Source organism: Astatotilapia calliptera, chromosome 17 (assembly GCF_900246225.1).
Source record: "Astatotilapia calliptera chromosome 17, fAstCal1.2, whole genome shotgun sequence".
Classification (NCBI taxonomy): domain Eukaryota; kingdom Metazoa; phylum Chordata; class Actinopteri; order Cichliformes; family Cichlidae; genus Astatotilapia; species Astatotilapia calliptera.
Window position 1 is genome coordinate 22,535,143 of NC_039318.1, and position 24,071 is coordinate 22,559,213.

General features: G+C 40.1%; 1 protein-coding gene across 2 annotated transcripts in view; it reads right to left on the reverse strand.

The window, feature by feature from the left end:
- Positions 1–24,071, reverse strand: part of LOC113008735 (ankyrin repeat and BTB/POZ domain-containing protein BTBD11-A) — a 255,693-nt gene that overhangs the window by 42,758 nt on the left and 188,864 nt on the right. For both annotated transcript variants that reach the window (XM_026146397.1, XM_026146398.1), the window contains exon 3: positions 10,263–10,470. In XM_026146397.1, coding sequence (XP_026002182.1) covers positions 10,263–10,470 — 208 coding nt within the window. The remainder of the gene's footprint in view (positions 1–10,262; positions 10,471–24,071) is intronic.

The window sequence follows — 24,071 nt, forward strand, 5'->3', positions numbered from 1 at the left end:
ATCACTTACCGTATTTCCCGGACTACAAAGCGCACCTGAATATTAGCCGCACAAGCTAAAATCAGGGGAAAATCCTGTTTTGTACATACATTAGCCGCAAAAAAAAAACAAACCAAAAAAAACAAACCAAAAAAAAAAACATACATTAGCCGCACCTGACTAAAAGCCGCAGGTGTTTCAATGTTGACTTATCATATATAAGAGAATATGCACAAAAGGAATTGTCAGGAAAGAGATGGCTGTTTGGAGACACACCCCTTTTATTAATATTTTGAAAAACAAGTTATGGGTACATATTTGCACAACTTTTTAGGTATATGTAAAAGTAGCAGTAATTACAAGTACGAAACATGTACTGTGCTTCATAAACGAGTAACAAATGTAGTACATAACAATAACCTACAGCACATCAGAAAAATAGATTCGGCCTACCTTTTAGGCTCAGGTGCAGTGACACGGCTTTAACAAGAAGAAAAGTCAGTCATTCACCACCATCTTTCTCTTCTTCCTGCGCACTAAAACCACCAAAGTCCTCTTCTCCAGTGTCGAAACGAACAGGCTTAGGGTGGCTTCGTCATCCACTCTCAGCTCCTTTCCTTCGTTGTCACTTTCAAAACCAAAGAAATCCTCGTTGTCAGTGTCAGAGTCGAACACCCTCTGAAGGGCCGTGGCGGTGTCCTCCTCTTCATCATGCAGCAGTCCAGCCCTTCGAAATCCGTTGGTGATCATGGATGTTTTCACACTTTTCCACGCTGTCAGATTCCACCGGTGGAGTTGAGCATAACTTGCTTTTCGGAAGTTTATCGCCGCTCGTCATCCACACCTCCCGCTGAACGTGTAGCGCTACTTTGAAGTTTGTTTTTCGCGCTACTTGTACGGCACTATGTTGCCTGGCGGATGGACATGTGACCACTGACCAACATACCACTCTTGAACCCCGATACTGTGTGTCTGATCACATGCCCTTCCGCCAGGCAACGTAGTGCCGTACAACAGCGGAACAAACAAAACATATGACGATATGACAAAATCATGGACAATCCATAGAAAAGCCGCACCTGACTAAAAGCCGCAGGGTTCAAAGCTTGTGCAAAAAGTAGCGGCTTATAGCCCGACAATTACGGTAATAAAGACTCCAGCTGAACACTGAGAGCCACAAACTTTCTAATTAAAGATGCCCTTACTGATATGTGAAAAGGCAGCAAGTCAATGTTCATAAGTTATAACTCGGAGAGTGGAGAACAGAAAGAGATCTAGATGCTACAACCTCCCTAAATTCTCTTATTACCCTCTTTAATCAACATCAGTAATGGGTCTCGCCTGTCTGACAAGTTCATATTTCATCATTTGTTTCCTGTACAAGTATGTGTGTATGTGTGTGTGCTTGTGTGTTTTTATTATCTCTCCCTCATAAACACAGACTTGTGTTGTTGTGTCCGTTATTAATCATTTCTCCTGTCCAACAGCAGCTAAATTCAGGTCAGGCATTCATCAGATATTTTCAGTTTTACCACAATGATGTTTTACTGAGTAAAAATGGACAGGATTAAAAACAAATCTGTTCTCGTGACCTTCTCAGATCTTCATAGCCTTGAACTAAAACTAAACCATAACTGTAATTTACTTTCTTCTTAAAGTTGTTACATGAGCAATTCCACTCTCATGGTATTAGCCCAATTAGCAATTAGCATAGCTTAGTATACAGACTCAAGGCAGGGAGTAGTTCCCATGTTCCTCTGGGCTTACATGGCGTATAAGCCAAACTTGAATATGTTTCCTGGTCTGTATAATGTGACATGGGCTTTCATAGAAACACCTTAAAAGTGGTTAATAGGGTTCTTTGTAAAACTGAGAAATACAGACAACCATTCACAGCCACAGCCATCAAATACTTCAAAACACAAGATGTAATGGGAAACTAAAATTTAAAACTTGAACAAAAGTGAACAGTAGCTGTTAGGGGATGACGATATAAAAACGTCCATCGTTTCATTTTACGCTATCGTTTGTTTCGCAGTGTCGCAAAATAAACTGTTTACGGCAATATTTTTTTCATCGTTTTGATGGTCACTGTAGTGGCTATATTAATTTTTTAAGTTCTCTCTTTCTCTTATATTTAATATAACCACACTACAGACGGACAAGTGCCTGTTTTTATGCGTTGTGGTTAGCAACAACGACGGTAACACCATCGCATGTCCGCTTGTTTATGTTCCACATAAACCTTTCACAATAAAGCTCAAGATCCTGTTGAGACTTTTCAAAATAAACTAAACCACGTGAAAGAGCAGATTATTTACGGATGAGAAGTAAAAAAGAGCCACCAGGTGCTAAAAAATAAACCTTAGACTCAAACGTTAGAACAGGCTTTTCCCCGCAGCACGCCGTGTAATAAATACTCACAGAGAAAACGACGGCCGTTACAACTTATGTCTAAAAATGTGTAGCTTCATGCATCTTTTAAAACACTCGACTCCAGCTACATGACGCACAGCTGGAAACACTTCCCGCAAGTCGAACTGCCCGAGATTCACAGAATTTACAGAAAATGTTACATTTTTGTGATTTATATCGTTATCGGGACGATAGAATTCTTATATCGGGATATGAGATTTTGGTCATATCGCATAGCCCTAGTAGCTGTACAGTACATTCCCAGGGATTGCACAGTACACCCTCCTGAAACCAATAAGAGTCAGTGCTTCAGTCCACCTGTATTGTGCTGTGCTGTTCAGAGACTTATCGCCTTCTTAAAGGATAGAAATACAAAGCCTCACATCTTCCAGCAATCAGCACAGTGCTCCCCCAGGAGCTGCCTGCCAGTTAAAACTATCAGAAAATTAAGTCAGGTATTCCCGATAAGTGCAAAGTGGAAATTATATCACAAAGCACTATTCTGGAGAAACATCTGATAGTGAAATGCTCAGTGAGCTGGCAGTGCTCTTGGATATCCAGTCACTCTAATTTCACACCACATGTGGACATTCACTGGAGCCAGAGAAGAAAACCTAGATGGAAAAACAGGTAAAAAATGTTTTTTTCTATTCAGCTGCCTCTTTAAAAGAAAAATTCACTCAGGCAAGACGTGAAACCACTTCCTTGTGTCGAAGAGGGCTCAATTTAAAAAAAAAAAAAAAAAAAAAAAGCATCTTTGTCGAGCAAAGCTAATACTCATAGTTTTCTCCATGAAAATGGAGCAGAACAGAGGTATTCTGGGCAAGATTTGTTTGAATAATTTTATATATTTATTTTTGTGTATTGTACTAGCTCCAGCAAAGCATTTTGTTCCATCTAATACACAATAATCATAGGTTAGCGTAAATGTTGTTGCTACTTGTTCCTTCAGAAACAGCATTTTATCCAAAAAGTTTAAGATAAAAAATGATTTGTCATTAAATTCCCCCCCCCCGCCCACTGTGTTTGTTGTTTTACGTATTGATTGTTCACCATTAGTTTCGTTAGCAGAATTAAATTTGGATACTTTATATTAATAACACTTATGAAATATTTTCCTAAGTGTCAACAGTCCACTTTTATTTAACCTCCTGTGGTGTAAGCTTTTTGTTTTTTTAAGAAAATGAGGGATATGTTTATAATTATGTTATTGTTATATATTTTTGAAGATTCACAATCCTAAAAACAATATGTGTTACAGAGTGTGCTGGGATGATGTATTCTTGTAGGCCAATCCAGAACTTAGAATTCCCCCAGGTGTCTCAACAAAATCCCAATGGGAAATACTTATTAAAAAAAACAAATTCCTCTCTCATCCCTGCGGGCGATTTATCCTTCTAGCTCGGATCCTCTAACTGTCTCTAACAGATCCTCTGAGAGCTTGAGGGTCCTGTATATTTGCTGTTCCTAGGACTGCACTCTTCTGGACAGAGATCTTGGATGTTGTTCCTGGGATCTGCTGGAGACACTCGCCTCGCTTGGGAGTCACTTCACCGAGTGCTCTGATTACCACTGGGACCACTATTACCTTCACCCTCCACATCTTCGCTCAGCCCTTGGTACTTTTCCAGCTTCTCGTGTTCCTTCTTCCTGATGTTGCTGTCATTGACTATAACTTCCAATCACTATGGCTGTCTTCCTTTGCTTGTCCACTATGTCCGGTTGGTTAGCCATCACCACTTTGTCTGTCTGTATCTCGAAGTCCAATCAGATCTTGGCTCGGTCATTCTTGTTCCTATTGTTAGCCACTTCTTCTGTCTGCTGGTGGTAAATACCAGGCAGGGGCCTGTCATTCCATGATGGCTCTTCTCCTTGCTCCTCTTCTTTCTTGGGTTTCTGCAGCCTGAGCACACGGTCAATTGTGGTTGTAGTTTCCATTCTCTTGTATTTGTTGTCATATCAAGTCTTCTTGTTTCTGTAGATTTTCTTGTGTGTCTTGTTCCAGTCTTTACTTCCCATCTGTCTGATTATCTTCACCTGTGTGGATCACATGCACCTGTGTCTCTATCGCCTCATATTTCTAATCCATAATTACTCCCCAGAGTATATTCATACGTCTCCCTTTGTCAAATCCTACTATTGATTTCCCTGCTTGTGTTCTGTGTTCCCTGGACTCCTGGTTCATGTAACCTTTTGTGATTCAGCCAAAGACTCATTTGTTTCTGCCCACATGTCCTGGTTTGGGTCCTCTCCACTTCAACCTCACAATGATAAATTATTGTAAAAAAGAGATTTGGTTAAAGACTGAACAGACTGGACTGATCTAAAAGACTCTTCTTCTCTTGGCAGCATGTTCCATGTACATCCTACTCATTTCTAATAATTATCCTATCAAGCTTGTAAAGTGGTGCTTTTCTCTACCCTGCATTAGCGAGCAAACAGAATAACCCTGGCTAATATATACTTTTTGGAGTGTCTTACTCTCTGAAGTGGGTAATTTGTAGACAATTACAAAAACATTTCTTTCACATGGTTTTCATTAGCGAGCTTTCTCCTTTTTATAGTTATACACCCTTTTATATCCTCTTTATAAACTAAGCTATTCAGGATACTTGAAATCATTAATACTGATCGAGTTACATGTAATTTTGACTCACCAGATCCCAGTTTAAATGATAATAACACAGGATATTTTCCTTCAAGGCCTTTAAACCTATGAGGAAGTCTCAGATGGACATTGGGAAACCTTAAAGCATCAAATTAAACAGGCTGATTTCATGTTACAGTCAGTTAAATTATATTGTAGGTCCATCAGTAAAGGTCTGTTCAGAGCTTTTCTCCCTTATGACCCTCTAGCAACTATAATTTCTTAGAGAAAAATTTTTTTTTCCAACACGAGCCCCGTACCCAAGTGAGAGAAACCATCAGTGATGGCTATGCTTGCTGTTTATGCAGGCGTCTGGTAAATCTGCTGTAAGCACATGTTTTATCAAGGCACCAGCTTTCAGATACTGACGTTTTACTACTCAACACTGTGTGTGCATCAGTTTCTCATTCCATAACTCAGTCTTTCCTTGTCTGTACACCAACAGTGTGCCAGGAACTGAACTGCATTTAAAAAAAGGAGGGTTTTCCTTTCTGCTTAGCATTTGGCTGACCAATGCAACAATGCAGAGCTCCTCCCTTTTCACTGAGCTTTTGGAAGATGTATTTTACATTGCAAGGTTTGAAAAAGAGGAGAGACCAAGTCTGGAATGAAAACACTGCGGGAAATGTTATCCATCGATGCAGACAGTTGGCCTGCAGCAACATACAACAGCCAGAACTGCCAGAGTAAAAGAGTAAACGTCTGTTCCAAATGACCAAATACATCAAAGCAGCTCTCTCACTACTTTTACTTACCACTAAACTTAAAAATCGAAGTCTTGCAGAAACATTTCTCTTCTTCTAAAGCAAATTTACATGAGGTAAATATTCAAAGCTCAGGTGTAAAAGTCATTGCAGTAATTTTTCACCTCACTGAAGCTCGTCTGAAGTTCCCCCAAAATAACCCAAAAAGATGATCTTATCTCATTTGATCATATTCTGTCTTCCTCTCATCCTGCTGTGTCTTTCAGGCCCTTTTTGACTCGTCTTCAACCTTTCAGTTGAATGCTAAATAGAGAATTTTCTCTCTGGGGGCCTGAACCTGCTGACATGTCACTCAGCCTGACATTCCTAGTGCTCCCCGGGGTCGTCAGGATTGAGTTTCTATCTCTGCAGAGTGGAAGAAAGATGTTTGAATATCTGTCCATCCGTCCATCCAAGAAAAGTCCCTCTGGTTCCCATCAATCTGCTCAAGGCCTAGGGAAGTGTCAGCGCTGAGCAGCACACAGCTTCTTACCAGATCGCTTGTGGTGCGAAAAACTTGTGCGAGGGTCAAGGAACATTTGCACTAACTGGTATAACTGACAGTGGCAATATGGTTGAAAGGATGAAAATACCTAAATGCCACCAGGAACAGCATTTGCTTCTACACGTAGACAAAAAATTTTCTCTAAAATGATCACATATCAGCAGTGTTGGGGAGTAACGGAATACATGTAGAGCCGTTACGTATTTAAAATACAAAATATGAGTAACTGTATTCCGTTACAGTTACCGTTTAAAAAGGTGGTATTCAGAATACAGTTACTTTGTTGAAATAAATGGATTACACTGCGGTACTTTCCTGTTTCATTTTGTCGCGGGTCAGGACTGTTTGGGTTTTGTTTGACAGCTACGTTCTGTAGTTCCAGGCGGCAGCTTTACGGTTGCCATGGTTACATGGCGACGCGCTCTCTCTCTCTCTCTCTCTCTCTCTGCGACTGTGTGTTTCCTGGGTGAGAGAGCGCCTTTTCGTTGTTGTTGTTGTTGTGCTAAGCTAACAGGCAGAATGCTACAAGCATAGCTCTAAAGAATGTAGCATCATGGGCAGTGTAGTCCGTGTTGCAGGGAGAATGGACTGCCATACACGTAATGGGTCTGTGAGCGCGAAGAGGGAGAAAAAGGGGAGTGGAAAAGTACGAGTTGTCATCGAGCAACAACAGGAGCTGGAAGCATGTAAATATAATAATAACCACTGCAGCCAAGAAAAGTGCCTGACGAGCCCAGTTGTAAGTAAGCTATTAAGACTCGACTGTACACCGTGTTCGTGTTTTCCTCCGAAACAATAAGTTCCGTTGGAGCAGCCTTTCAACGCCTCTCTCTGTCTCTCGCAAGAAAAGTTGACCCAGACAACAAAGTAAAGCTATTTTTCGGCTACGAGCCAACAGGGACCCCGCCGTATTAGTCAGAGGTCCCTTTACTACAGTTCGGAGACGCGGACCTTCAGTAATAGTAATACATCACACAGCAATAGTACATTCACGTTGTTGTAAAAAGCATGATAATATATTAAGTAATCCAAAGTATTCAGAATACATTACTGTCATTGAGTAACGTAACGGAATACGTTACAGAATACATTTTGGGGCATGTATTCTGTATTCTGTAATGGAATACATTTTAAAAGTAACCTTCCCAACACTGCATATCAGAGTGTGCTAGGTTTCCTTTAGTTTGTTGCTACCCCACTGGACCTGTCTGGACTAGACTGATGTCATTTTTTGACAAAAGGTACCACCATTAGCTAAGCTATTGTAGTCCATCTTATTAGTTTACTAGTCAACTGTTACTGGTAACACCCTAGTTACACAAGCTTAGAGACTAGTCAGCACCCCCCTGGCAACCACTTGTTGCTAGGTTGCTGGAATTGCTGCCAGATGCTAGGTAGAATTGGTTGCAAAGAGGTATACAATGCAGCAACAAAAATCTCCTTGCAGTTGCTTTGGTCATAGTTTGCATGGAAGTTTCCAACTTGGCTGCAAATACTCACCAACTAAACCAACTACTGTCTAGGTGGTAGTGAAACAGAGAAGGCTCCCTTTCAACTTCCAGGCTTAAGCAGTGAAGCAAATCTTTTACTTTAAGAACAAACCTACTGTTGAACTCTTCACAGTTTTACTACTGCCCTGTATGTAGTTGTCTAACATTTCCATACAAGTTTTTGTCTGCCAGCCAACCAAAACAAAGGCACCTGCCATCCCCTGTGACGCCCAATCAGATGGCTGCCCCTCCCTGAGCCTGTTTCTGGCAAAGATTTCTTCCTGTTAAAAGGAAGTTTTTCTTTTCGACTGTCGCTTGCTCATAGGGGGGTTGTTTGATTGTTGGGGTTTTCTCTATAGGTTCTTTACCTGTTGTTGTGAATTGGCACTATGTAAATAAAATTAAATTGAATTAAACTGAACTGTGGCAATCTGCTAAAGGGCAAAGAGAACACAGTTTTTTTTTTTTGGTACACCAAGCTTTTTGCAACCAATTTCACCAAACAACCCCAAGCAACAACTCCCAATTCAATTTGGGAATGCACCTTTTTCCCTAGTGAATAGAAGTTGCCGGGGGATCACTGACTCGTCTTTAGCCCTGCAGGACTGGAGCCTAAACTTTCCATGTTCTTTTTTCTTTTTAAATTCAAAAGTATGAGACATGTAACATTAAAGAAATTCTTTTAGATCCAAATAGTAAAACAACACAGATGGGTAAAACGGGAAAAGATAAATAAAATAATGTCAAATCAGACTAAACAATGCAAAATAAAAGTACAACTCTTGGTCCTTTAGCTTAAATCTGACCTAAACGGCTTAATAAACTCAATCCATCGTTTACAACAGTATCTGCTTCAAGTTAATTTTCCCATTGCAGATACACCAGTTTCACATCAAACCAGTGTAATGTTGGTGGTTTTAGACAACATTGTTCCCAGTAAACTTGCAAATATAGAAACGGATATAGAATCATAAAGATGTTAGAAAAAAAGAATAAAGAGCTGGGGAAAGGCCATGACTTTACGTGTTCAGATGATATCCATTCACTTACAGCGGGTAGATTATTCTCTGTATATGACCACAGTTACAAACAACAAAAATACTCCTCAGTCTCTCGTTTTCTTTCCCTCTCCATACACAGAACTGATGAAGCTCCAATTTGCATTTTTAGCAGGTAGATAGCACTGTATTAATCAAGTGCAACAATTGTGCTGTTATGGAATAATTTTGAAATAATAATAGCTATGAATTTTTTTTAAATAGCTGAGCATAGTTAACTGACTGAAGCAGAGGAATAACTATTGCTCATTTTAAGCTCTTTTACTGTGCAAAATTGATCACAAGGCGAGTTCCACTTAAAAGTTTTGACATATTAAGCTTTCTTTTTGCGTTTGTTGCTGACAATCACTGGTTTTCTTGAACCCATAATCAGTTTTTTCCAGGAAATAAACCAGTATATTCTCTGTCTTTGTTCAGATTATCACCAGTCAGTGGTAAATCCTTGTAAACAACTGAGAGCAGAAATAAAAGCCATGTGCTAATCTTGTTATAGCGTAGACAGAGCATTCAAATTCTAAAAAGGAAAGAAAATGGAGGGACAAACCCAAGCCACATTAACTTACCATTTTCCCAGCAAGTTTCTTTAGTGGATTGCCACTTGCACTCTATCCAGCCATCTATTTTCTCAACTGCTTATCCAACTTAAAGTCTCAGGAGAGACTGAAGCCTTATCACAGCTGACACTAGGTGAGAGGCTGGATATAACGTGGACGTGTCTAACACATAGAGACAGACAGCCACTCACACTCACATCCACACCTGTGGACAATTTAGAATCACCAAATGACAAGAAACTGGCCCCATGAGATCTAATACCAACTTTTTAGCTATGAATTTTACTTTAATGAGTTGACTTTGAATAACATGCATAGCACTCAAATGCATGAGTGGTTTAGCTGCTGTGAGGATCTAATTTGGGGAGAAACCAACCCTTAGACCTCAGATTTTATCTGCACCTCCTGAGGTCAGGCCGAGTATTTCTGAGAAGCTCTGAGATATATTTATGCATTGCAATCCCAAACTGCTGGTTCAGTAAGGTTAGTCTAGAGCCTTCCCAAGCTCCTTACCTGCCTGCTTCAGCTGTCAGCCCATGTTGCTGACTAAAAGACTCCTGCCCTTTTACATGCACACAGGGAAAGTAAAGTCATTACTGCAGACAGACAGGGTGAGTGGGAGGAGACGTTACTGAAATAATCTCAACGGGCCAGGTTAACAAGTGCAGGATGTTTTGCTTCCAGGACGACATGTTTTGTGCATTATTGCTCATCTTTTAAAAATGCTATCGATTATTCAGTTTTCTCCTGGGATTACAGAATTTAAACTATTAAGCTGAGTCAGCTGGATGGTCTCTTTGAGCTAACCTGAATGTGGTCACAGTACAAAACACCTGATTCCCCGAGTGTCTGAAGCCTCTGTTGGACTCACCTCTCAGTTTGTAAGGTGACTTTGGATGGCTCTACGTTGGGGTTTTCCCACTCCATCTGCGGGCAGTGCATGAAGTAACACAGGGTATAGAGGGCTTCGGGCTCCCAGTGCACTGTGGTGTTGGCCTTCTGGTGGACCGGAGTCCCGTTGCTGGCATTCTTGATGTGCAGCGGCTGGAGGTGGTGCATGGCCCGGGAGACCAAATCACCTGGAGGGAATTTATGAATATATCAGTGGCAGCGTGGTGGGCGATGTAAAAATAACAAACTGTAATTTATCAAGGATGAAATAATAACACTGTGTACTACACTGATAAAAGTCTTACATATCATTCTGAGAGCAAAAACCCATTTCCTACTCCAACCCTCAGACACAAAAGTACTCACGATGACGCACTCCCTCATTCACACACCCTCTGATTCAGCCTACGTGTAGTCATACACATGTGCCCGCACAATCATGAGTGGGGAAATGACTGCCTTGAAATGAATCTTACAGACATCGGGTCTCTCTCAGTGAAAACACACTCAGACATGTGTGCTCTCACTCTCAGTCTGTCCTCGTTTTATCTGTAGCACTTATTTTTCTCCCATGTTTTCCTGGGTGATGATGCACAGAGTCACAGGGAAGCTGCAGGATCTGTGTCACTGAGCATATGTGTGTGCTAAATTTAAAATGAATGAGTACAGGGTTTTTTAAAACACTGTGAATGCCTTGTTATAAGGAACAGGGTTGAATGAGTGAATGTCAGATTGGTAGATGGGCTCTCGGTTTTGGTTGGACGAAGAGCTACAAGCCTTTTCTATATTTTTAAAATATAGACTTTAAATACATCTACACTTATTAAGTAAACCTAGTGAACTACTCGGTAACGTAAATCTCTGATCAGCCAATCAAAGGTATCTCGTTATGTAGACATAACCAAGACAACCTGATGAGGAAAGGTTATTCAAACTGGGATGTTCCCACACAACCATCTGTAGGGTTTACAGAGAATGGTCCAAAGAAGAAAACATCCCGTGAGCAGCGCTTCTCTGGGTGAAAATGTCTTGTTGATTTCAGGTCAAAGGAGAACGCCCAAGCAGTTTCAAGCTGACAGGAAAGCTTGTCACAACTGAGGAATGTCAATGAAGATTCGAGACAAAGCGAGAAATATCAAGTTTCTGTTTTTTAACGCCAACATTTGTTTGATAGCTGCAGACTTTCACCTTCACATACAGAGGCTATTATAACCACGGCTTGTTTTTAAATAACAACACTGATAAACCATTTATGTTCACCAAAGTGTAAATTCTGTCTCATTTGTTGCTCGATGAACAAGCTATCATTAAAGACCTGTGATGCAGACAGGTTTGATGGATGTTTGACGTTTTTACTCCTCTCTCGATCTAGGCTATTCGATTGATTTTATTTTTCTCGAAAGCATGAAAGTATAGTATGCTATAAAATGAGCCTTTAGAGATGAGTCAACAGATTGGTGACTGTTTTTTAAGCCCTTTGTGATGCAAGCTCGAAGGGATTCGTATCTCCTCCTGGAATCAAACTGTGGATATTTGCTTGCTTGTTTAAAACACCACATTATGGAGCCACACGTAATAATAAACTGAAAAACACATGTATCCCCACAGTTAGCTAGCACTGCTGCTGGACTTCAGTTTATCTTGATGTCTCTATTAGTAACATAATGAGAGTTCAACTGTGTTGGCGGTAGCTCACATTATTTTCACAAAAGCCAATACATGACACATATTGAGAATCCAGTCACGGTTTCAGGATCACTGCAGTTTACCCTTTGATGCTTTTATCGGAGGAGTAAAGTGTAAATGAATACCCAAATGTCTTGAATAAAAAAAGGAATGAGAATATTTTGAGAGTAGTGTTTTACTGGCTTGAATGCAGATATATGGTTAATGATGTTCTCTACTTCTGTGTGCACAGCTGTCAGTGGGCACAACACCAATATCTGCAAATGTGGGCGATAACCAGAGGTCTGCGGGGCTGCAGCCCCAACTCATGTACCATCTTTCTAACGATCCTGAGGAGTTGCGCAAAAAAGCTTACAACTGAACAGCTGTGCGCATTAGAAACCATAACAGCTAGAGAGATTAAGTAAAATACTTTCTTTTTGAGGGCAGCATAGGGTACATTTTATACTAATTTTTTTTCTTCGTCATGAATGCGGTCCGTTCATTTTGGCGTGATCTCTTTCAAGCTGCGTCTGTGCACAGCAGGAACCAGGAGCAAAAGAGAGTCAGAAGAAATTTTACAGTTCTAATAGTTTTGAAGCACTGGAGGAGGTATGAATTTCAAATTCTGAAATTTGTGACGTGTGTTGCAGAAGCAGATATTTAGCACTGACATTTTGGAAGTCATCATTCTCTAATTTAGACGGCGTCGCAGCAGTTTATAGATGAGGTCGTTAGCGATGCATTTAAGAGTAACGATGCAGCTCTGAGAGGGAAAATACTGCAGTGTGAGCCTGAGGGGTTGATTTCTCAGATAAAAAATGATACTCGTATTGATCTAATTACATCTATTTACTCAGTTTACTGGAATACTGGAGGCTCCAGGTTTGTGGAGGAATATGGACGCTGAGGTAAGGTCGATGATGCACGTACTGTATATGTGTGAGAATTGGAAGCCCTGAGCTGCAGTATAACAGCAAACACATCGCCTTCTGATCTAGTTTGATTGTTTGTTCCAAAAATATCCAGTCTGAGTAAAGTTGCCCTGTCTTGAAATCTCATTCCTCAGACAGACTGACACGGTGAATCTGAGCCTAAGGTTCTCCATCTGTCAAACTAAAGGCCTCTGACAGAGTTCACAGGCAGCCAGACGAAAACAGAGCGCGCTGCTCACAGCACTGTTTACACTCAGGCCCCGGGGAGCCTCATAGACGGCCGAGAAAGAATTAAACACATCAATGAATAATTGAAAACGAGGCAAACACGCTCAGCTTCCGTGATTGTGTTCAAGTGGAGCGGTGCTATAAATCTCCCGTCTTGAGGTTAGACATGATGAGGTACGGTCATTTCTGAGGCAGCTTCTAAAGGAGCTGAGGAAAAGCTGTAGAAATCACAGTTTGACCTGCTGTCAGGCTGATGAATTTCAGGTTGCTCGATGGGTCAGCAAAACATCAGCCTTATACCACTGGTGGTTTCTTTTAACCATGACCACAATCCCAATCCTGCCAAGATGGACATTTACCAAACCCAGCAACTGAGTATTTTTAAGGAAGCCGCCCAAAGAACGAGGAGAAAAATAAGAAGGCTACTTCTACAGCTACTGCAGCTGTTATTACTACAATTTCAACTCCTATTTTCAATTTATTTGAATAATCCAGTTTCCAAGTGCTTTAATTCCGCAGGCATTCAGCAGTAATAATCAAAGAGGATTAGGGCCAATGGGAAAAAAAGTGGACATGTCTTTTTTTCTTCTTTTCCAGAATTCGGATTAAAAAAAAATTAGATTAAGTTCGGAATTCTGAGAAGAAAAAAAAAATCAGAATTCTGAGAAAAAGGAATTCTGACTTTAATCTCATAATTCTGACTTTTTTCTCAGCATTCTGGAAAAAATGTGCCAACTTTTTTTTTTCAGTGGCTGTGGATATCGGTAGTTAGCATAACAACAGCAATAGCTGCTGTGACTTCAGACACGCTCACAACAGTATGAGACAAGTTTCATTATTGTATGGGGGCGGTGACACTGAGGACTTGTGAACATTGGAAGTTTTATATGCAAAACTATATATTCAGCCATGTACTTTAAAAGTTACTGCAAGCTTCTATACCCGTTACTTTAAAAAATATAGCCTTTTGAGAACGGATTTTTTTTTTTGATACACCTTGTAGTGCACAGGTAGTCCAGCTGGGTTTGGTCCAGTTCAGAAATGCTTTTGCAGTCAATGGATGCAGGAATTTTTGTAAGTGTTTTCTACCATTGAATAAATTTTCTACATACTGTGAGGTATGTAGGATGTTCACCCTTGGTAGAGATATGATCTTGGTATTTTATCTACTTATGCCTTTTACGGTATATGGATCTATCATGCTGCAGGTGAAACTCTAGAAGAGGCAACACAATTAAGTCCAGTTACTGTTAACATTTTCTCGACTACTCTCCTGGAACAAGTCTTCCAGTAGGTCAACTCCATGCTGTCAAGGTCAGCCAGCGATCTAGTGATTTGCATATTATAAATCTAAACAACCCAAATAAATCCCAAAGAGTATAAATATTAGAACAGAGGAAAAGTTAATTTCATTAGAAAACAACAGAACTGATGCTCTGGCCGACCTTAGCATGCTGAGTCACTGCCTGACCACCTGATGGTGACCTTATCTTGGTGCCAGTGGCTGGGGGCAGACACATCACCAGTACCTCCCCACACCCTCCATTATTATTATGGGTCCAGACTGAGCAGTCATACACACTCATATAAAACACGGCATACACAGCACACACAACCACCTGTACACTGATGTTAGTGTTTACACCCGTATGATTGCTCTGTATCCATGTCTTGTCCTATTCTGTGCCCGGTCCTGTGATTCCAAAATAAAATGATACAAAAATAAAACTTAAAAGCTTCATTCTGGAAGATCCAGCTAACAGGTCCAACCAGTGGATGTTATAGGCGACATGCTTGCCTTAAGGCAACAATTGTTGTGATTTGGCACTGTATAAATAAATAAATTGAATTGGATTTATTACTTTTTCTGGGCTTTTTACCTTCTCTTTGAGCCTTCTTTCTGCCGATTGGTCGCCCCTCACAAACAGACTTCATATTCATTGTGTAATATGAGCATCCACTCTTGCAACATTGTATATATACTGTATGAGAGGGGGAAAGGAATGGCATAACAAGGGCTTATTAAAAATAAACTACATATCTTATAAATAAGCACAAAAAACAGTCATTACTTGCAGCTACACAGAAACTCTAGCATTTTTCTGAATGTGGTAATCATCAGTATTCAGATGCTGTTTACTGTATATTTGGATCGCAGTAGCGTTAAACTAGAACCTCAAGCAGGCGGAATAAAGTGAGCATAGAAAACCTTTCCACTCCAGGTCCCTAAGCTACTCTCCGTATGTTAACAAAGTGCGACACTGGCCTGAATATTAAGAGGAGAAGTGAGGCATTAATAAACATTAAAAAAGAGAAAACCGAGATGACTGAAGCATGCATTTACATTGGGAAACACTCTGCACAACAGGAAACAATACAGGAGCAGAGAACTGCTAACTCCTTTAACTGGACGCACTCCCCATGTGTTTGTAGAGCTTGCTGAGCAAAAGCAGATCTCTTTGGCCAATCTACATCCATAAATAGCAATCCACTTCTCTCTTTTTTTAAAGCCACATTTAACATTAGAGTCAGGCACCATGCAAATACTTAAACCACTGCTATCCCTCTGAGCAAAACCCAACGCCCGAGTCGATAATCAAGCTTTCTTTGCCCTCATTAATTGTTCCCGTGACTTTGGTTTTGTCAGCAGGACAACATTTGCTCCCATCTCCTTTGCTGTAATTATCTAAGCAACACTCCTATGAGGTTCATGCTTCATCTGATTTGAATTAATCATAAGGGACAGCTTAGTGTCTTTCTTTCTCCGAGCCAAGTCCTTCCCTTTTGGAAGGACTCATTACTGAGCAAAACTTTGTTCCTTATTACCCGTATTAAAAAAGTGACTCTGCATAAAGGAAAAACTTTCTGCTGTAACAACTTGTCACAAAAACTTTAAATTCTGGTATACAAACAACATGTTTCCCCTCAGAGTCCACAGAAACATAAATGTAGCATCATTAAAAGTTTACAACCTTTCTTATTTTGTGCTCTTTGCTCTGTACGAGTAGCTAACACTAAATGGCTAACAGCAAGAATGGTAAAATTCCTATTGTACCTGAAAGCAGGTTGACAGTGTTGTACAAACATTAACAATGCAAGACAATACAATGTCTTCTATTTCACTCTAACCCTCCAGCATGTTTTTGTCACAAGTGTCTTCCTCTTAAAAGGGAGTTCTTCCTCACCACCATCACCAAGTGCTTGCTTGCTGGTAACATGGTGTGATCACTATTCCAGATCCACTTATCAGTTTATTAGCCACTCATTTCATTTAGTTGTGCAGACATGGTCAAGACAACCTGCTGAAAATTAAACCAAGAACCAGAATCAAGAAGAAAGGTTATTTAAGTAACTCTGAACATGGCATCGCTCTCAGTGGTCTGAGCATTTTCAGATACTGTTGGATCGACTGAGATCCCCGCCACACAACCGTCTCTACAGAGAATGGTTTGAACAAGAGAAAATATCCAGTTACCAGCAGTCAGATACCAGAACTGCTTCAAGCTGATCGGAAGGAAACAGTAACTCAACTAACCATTCATTACCACCAAGGTGTGGAAAAGAACATCTCTGAATAACACAGCAGAAAACGACCACCCTGGGCGCCACTCCTGTCATGGTAGGGTCAGATTTTGGTGCAAACAACACGAAAGTATGAATCTATCCTGCTTGTATCAATGGTTCAGGCTTCTGTTAGTGTGATGGTGTGGGGGTTATATGACATTTCATCCAATAGAGGTTGGGTTATATCTCAGGATCAGTGAAAGGTTTGAAGTGATGATGCAAAAAAACAATTCATCTAATTGTTCTTGAGACACTCCAGATCATGCTGAGAGAACTGCAAGGCAGAGAGTCCCCACAATCACTTACCTAGTCTCATTAACCAGTATATAACTAAAGCAAGTTTTGGGTTTGACGTTTTCAACCTCAACTTTTGACAGAGAAAAACCTTCACACCTCTCACTCCAGAAAAAAGTTCAAACATACCACACACTCAGCCGGGCTTCTTTATTAAAAACTACAGAATGCCTGCTGGCATCGACGTATAAAGGCTCACAAAGTGTAGCTGTTTCTCCTGAATAACACTTGCTACATGTTGACATCTCAACAACACAGCTTTTTTAAATGTCAAATTTATAGGCTGTTTTCTCAGTTTGACATGAGTATGTGGGCCAGATTAAGTTTTCTCTGTCAAGGTTCAGATTGTTTTTAGAGGATATTTCACTTCGAAGTTTTTTCAGCAGGTACAATAAAGCACAATGCAATTATGTTCTTATAACGAGTAGCCACAGGGAATGTGGTTTGAGTTATTGTACTGGGAACAGTCTGTACTTTGATGCAATTTAACTGTGATACATTTATTTTGTGCAATGTACGAGAACAAAACTTTAAAAAGATTTTTTAAGTTATTAGTGGAATTCAGATAATTTGCATCACGAAGTGATTAAATGGTGTTATATTTGGTAAAATAATGCCAATCCTACTCTTGATCCGACTCTGTGGTAATGTCAATATGCTTTTGATTTGAGTTTAATGGGTTCTATTTTTTTTCACGAGGAAATTATTTACATTTATATCACAGAGTCTGAATTCTTCATGAGACTTTAACACGAAGGCAGTGCCAGTGTTGTATTGTGTAATAAATAATCCATTCCTTACTCAGTAGCTATTTTTTAAAATAGAGTGCAAACTTCCCTTTCACACTTTTTTTTTTTAATCTTAGAAGTATACTTCTATGTTTAATGATTAATTTGCGTGAATCTGTCTGTAAGCTGTATTTACACTGTAGCTTATATTTATTATCACACAATCAGAAGGGAGGACATTCATGAATTTCATTATGACCTAAAATCCTATAAACGTTCTTCCTAAACTTTTTTTCCCTTCTCGTTGCAGAATTAGGGAGGATGCAGCAGAAATTATTAATGTGAGTTCTGATAGTATTTTGACTGCAAATACACTAGACAGATATCCTGTAGCTACTCAGCATGGAGGCCCCTCTGGGTAGGAACAAGCTTAAATCCATCAAAAGACCCAAAACTTTTTAATGATAATGAGATGGATGAGATGCATGGCTGCCTTTGGAGTCACTTTATCTTTAAACCGGTTCAAAAACAATTTGGAAACAGCATACTGAAGTGTTACATCATGTTTTTGTTTTTTATTAATCTTAACATAATCTTTTGAGTTTGGCTGCCAAACATGGATCAGACAGTTTTTTTTATCCCATCCCACTTGAGGGAGTGGAGTTGAGGCCCCAAGGTAATGAGTTTGTAGCAGTTACAGGTTAAATCAAGTTAGATAGAAATGAAAAGTTATACACAAAGTGCAGTAACTGGTGTAACATCGTCATTTAAATTGTCCATCATAAGGCTTATTTACATGGGACTAATATTACCAAGATGCCTCATGTGATTTGGAAATTAGCTCCATACATCTGGATTTTATGCTGCACATTTGGGAAATGAAAAGTATGTAGTTCAATCAAATTTACAGACTTTATGCCCACATGTGGCAAAAAATGCTGACAGGAAAGTCTCTGGGTGCTTGCCACTGATCTGGCATTACACCACAGACTGTCACATTATATCTACTGCGCCTGTTGCAAGAGAAAAATGTCAGCTTGAACATTGCTATATAAGCTTACTCAAAATCCTTATAAAAGAAAGTCTTGGCACTCTGCAGCCATCTTTGTTGCTACATATTTATCATGTCTCTCTCTTACAGTGTCTGTCTTACTCTTTTACTCTTACTCTACACTCCAAACAAATTTCCAGATTCCTAGTGGACTATTACCACAGGACCTCTGTTTTGGCGAAATATGGCAGGTCAGTGGGCACTCCTAAAGGTAAGCCAAACTGTCAAGGCACATCTATTTTCTAGCTGCTCAAAACAGCCTCCGCCACCTAACATGTTGTCAGTTCTTTCGCATGAAAGCACTTTTTACAGCTCATTTGTGCCATCTTCACCTTATCAGACACTTTTACACAGTCGAACACACGGTCCTGCTGCCTCTGATTCAGATCCAGGGTCTCCTTAAATAGATCAAGTTTTTCTCAGAAGGTATTTGCTTTCCAAGTGCCTCTTTAGCTTGCGTGGCACCATGTTCTCTCAACAGGTAACACAAGCAGAGGGCTGTTGACATCTCCTGATGAGTGTAAGCTATAATCCCAGTAGCTATTAGCAATCAGGCACCCTGAAAACCATAAATTTCACACCCGACCCTCAACTATCGCGGTCTGGTACCAAACGACTCATGGACCTGTACCGGTCCATGGCCCGGGGGTTGGGGACCACTGATTAAGATCACAGACAGCAGCCACAATTATCACAAATTACTATAAGTCCCCAGAGAACAATAATCTCATTCAAAAAGGGCTTTGCAGAATCATCAATATGGAGTAGCAGTCATTTTAAATTTTGTGTTTGTCCTCCACTAACTGCTAAAGGAAATATCTGGAGGGGGGTTTAGCTTCTGAAAGATATGATACAATCACCAGCTAGTAGCTAACTTTGTCTTTGTGCTGTCCGATGGTGAGCGGGTATTGTTCTACAGAACTTTGACAGCAGTAACCAAAACAGCAACGCTATGAGCCATGAATTCTGAATGTGTATCACAACAAATAGAAAAGACAAAAAAAAAGATAAGCAAACAAGTGTGTAATTGAAGCAGACAAACTGACATGAGCTAACTTCTTATTAAATGTGACCCAAGTTTATAACAGTGAGATGACTGTTGTGCTCCCTAATGGAAGTCTGAGATGGAAGATTCCTTCACCGTCCTCTGACACACTGTCATGGCCTATCGCTCCCCGGGGGCCAAACCGAGAACATTTAATCATCGCTTGGTAATACGACCGGCTCAGAGCTCTCCCTGTGGGGCACATTAGCAATTCCATGGCACCTATTAATCACTGTTGATTACAGGACATGCCGTCATTAACAGAGAACTAGCAGATACTTTTACCAGCAGAGCTCAAGTGGAAATTTATCACCAGCAGACACATTTAATATGAGTTACGTGAAGAAAGGTCATAGCAGTCCGTATTTGAATAGACAGGGGATCGGTGGACACATGGAGTGCATATATTAATGTTCTCAGCTTGCCGGTTTAATAAAACAAAGTCACAGGTTTTTAGTAGCTTGGCTAGGATGTGATCAGAAGCTGGGTAGCCATCTGGAGGAAAGAAAAAAAATACCTGCTGAGCCTATGGACCTGTGAACCCATGATGAGCCAAATAGGAGTGAAACAAAAGGATAAAGACATATCCAAATGTGTTATTTCTGCAAGCTCCACAGAGGGGAATAGAGTGTGGTTAGTCACAAGGGGAGCACTGATCCATCTTCTAATCTATCTTTTTATAAACTGAACTCATTGTGAAATGAGACTGTTTATGTTGATGAATAAATTGCAACATGGAGAAGCAGCGGGGCACTAACTGGAAAGCTGGGACAGAGGGAATAAAAAAAAAGAGAGAAAAACAAATGAAGTGCCTCGCTGCGAATGCTACACAATGATTCATTCATTTTGAAGCACCAGGCATCAGTACAGCACTTGATATATTACAGATTTTGTGCTTCCTTGAATTGATGCAAAAAAAAAAAAAATACTGACCAAAGCAGTGAGCATAAAAATGGTACATATTATAAAGCAGCTTTTGTAGAAGTACAAAATGTGCTGGCACACAAAAAGCTACATATCAGCATCCAACTAATGGCTATTAAATGAGAATGATTTGGAGCTATGGAGCTAAAACTGAATCAAACAGCTAGGTGATTACAAAAGCACATCTTATGATGAACATACAGTGTCAGCACCAAACTCTGCCACAAGCTGTATATGAAAAGTATAAATTTGGCCACTATAGAAAGTATGAACAGTGACCGTATGTACTATGACGTCTTGTTTTGAAACCTTGGGATGAACATTTCTGCTATCCATGCGTCACGGTGAAGAAAAGTAAGGTTGTGCATTATCACAGCTTCCTCTGTTGCTGGTATCCTTTCGATGTGGATGAGCACAATTCGACTCTAAGCCCCACCCAATTGACTGTGCTCTTTACCCTATCACCTACTGAGAGCCCAGTTCACCTTTCAAGTCATTGAACTGGTTCTTTCTGGCATGTTTGTGGTGTTGATTCCTTTTAGAGCTTTTTAATGTGATTTCCGATATGACATCTTGCTGTGCGGTACAGGCCATCTAATAAGTTCATATTGCTAACAAACCTCACTAATGTGGTCACTTTTGATGCCACTAAATTAAAACGAGAGCTGAAAATGCTAAAATTGAGGAAATGGATGATAATACAATTGCCATCTTGTAAATACAGTCTATCCACCAGAACATAACAATAGCAATGCAACAAAAAGAAACCTTAAATAAATGCGGAAAAAATTGTGAGCTCATTCTTATTTCCCAGTATGCACAGTGAAAATGGAGGGTGTTACATTTTAAAGGATTTGCCACACAGTAGAGTTTAAGCCCACGTCTTTTACCCATAGGATACAGACTTGTGTTCCTCTGCACCACATCAGCAAGTCCACAGAACCACAAGCAGCAGCCTGTCTGCCCAAAGCAGTACATTACATATCATCCAACCCACAGTTTGTGGTTCAGACATGACTGTAAAATCATCCCCCCTCAAAGCAAAAAATCAATTCATGTAATTTCGGATGTTTCTCCAGTGTTTAGGAGTCTTACATACACTGCAAATTCACTGACAGACTACACAAAACGTACCTAATGTGCAGTTTCTATTCAGTCACTGCACCAAAACGACTTTATATCTGGAGGCAAACACTTTAAAAGAACACTTGAAGGCAGCAGCAGCATGACACCATCTGTTTTACTGCAGGATCCGGTGAGGATGGGGTTGGAAGGACGGATATAGTGAAATATTTAGTTGTGAATTACAATGATTACCCGTTTTTAACAATAGTAAAGTTTGATTTCTAGTGTTTTTGTCAAATGTCCATTTTTGAAGCCCTGGAGGACATTTTGACTAAAAATGAAGAGTGTCTTATGATGCAAGATGCTGCAAAATATTATGAAATCTCTGTTTAGGAAGGTCAAGTGCTTGCCGCTGCACTGTTTCTGTATCTAATAGCACTGGTGCACAGAGACCAACATGATTACTTCTTTCTGTCCATTAAGGCATGAACAGAAGCCCCAGTCTGCTGCAGGCAACTGTCCACTTCTGGACTGATGAGTGAGATCCAAAGCAAAGAAACGCCAACACAAAATCCCCATACGCACACACTAAAAAAGACTACAGCTCCCAGTTATCCCAAGAATAAATCTGTTCATTAACAACTATAAGAAAATCAGGGAAAGTGGTACAAGACAATGACTTATGTCACTCTGAAGGGATCTCTGAAACCAGCTTAATTCTGCCTCATCATCTTATCTTAGTTCTCCCAGATACTTCCAGTCTGTGGAAATGGAGCAGTACATTACACATAGCATCTCTCACTCCCTATTGTCATCATCTTTCCAACTCACAGGAGGGGACTTCTAAATGGATGCCACTTTATTTTTTCTAATGGCTCTTTTAGGGACTTTAATGGCTCTTCTGTGAAGATCTGCAAAAGCACTACTGCAGACTGCGGCACTGTGTAATAAATAACTTTCTTATGTCTTTATTATGCACTGTGTCGAATGAGCTTAAATAGTTCTGCACCATTCATATTTCAGCTGAGGGCTTATTTTTGTTCCTTTTTTTTTTTTTTTTTAAAGTGCTTGACAATTACAGTACAGCTGGAAAAGTCTTGTGCAGCTGTTCACCAAAGCACAGCAGCAAATCAAATCAAAAGTACATTTGTGTTTATGTGCACTGCAGCAACAGTTAATGTGATGAAGAGAAAATTGTGTGGGCAATGTAAATAAGCACTGGTAACAAAGAGAAATACATACTGTATATTTAACAAGACAACGGTAATACTGCGAGGCTGCACTTAATCACAGTGATGCTGGGGGAAATGACAAGGTGAAACGGCAAAAGGTTGTGTTGGAGGGAACGTGAGGAGAAGCCCACAGTAGTCATTAACGTTTATTCTTTGGCTATGATGGCTATTTTTAAGTGATTTCATGTTAGAATACTGACAGAAACCCACAGTCGTGCAAATGCTACCAGCATTAACTTTCGTATAAATTACTTAATAGATTATAAAGGTTCTAGAGAATGCAACAAACTGAAAGTAAATTTTATGGGTAAGGCCTTAGTAGAGACCTGCTGCTATTGAGGTTCAAACAAGATAAGAAAAGTTACATTTCAAAATGAAAACATATTCCTATCTGTTTTCCTTTTCTAAAACCACTGTCAAGAAAAGCCAAGAAGCAGGGGTGTCAAACTCATTTGAAATGGTGGGCCTCCTCCCTCGGACAGATTCAACCTCACCACCATGAAGAACGCTTCGGGAAATACAGGGAGTGCAGAATTATTAGGCAAATGAGTATTTTGTCCACATCATCCTCTTCATGCATGTTGTCTTACTCCAAGCTGTACAGGCTCGAAAGCCTACTACCAATTAAGCATATTAGGTGATGTGCATCTCTGTAATGAGAAGGGGTGTGGTCTAATGACATCAGCACCCTATACCAGGTGTGCATAATTATTAGGCAACGTCCTTTCCTTTGGCAAAATGGGTCAAAAGAAGGACTTGACAGGCTCAGAAAAGTCAAAAATAGTGAGATATCTTGCAGAGGGATGCAGCAGTCTCAAAATTGCAAAGCTTCTGAAGCGTGATCATCGAACAATCAAGCGTTTCATTCAAAATAGTCAAAAGGGTCGCAAGAAGCGTGTGGAAAAACCAAGGCGCAAAATAACTGCCCATGAACTGAGAAAAGTCAAGCGTGCAGCTGCCAAGATGCCACTTGCCACCAGTTTGGCCATATTTCAGAGCTGCAACATCACTGGAGTGCCCAAAAGCACAAGGTGTGCAATACTCAGAGACATGGCCAA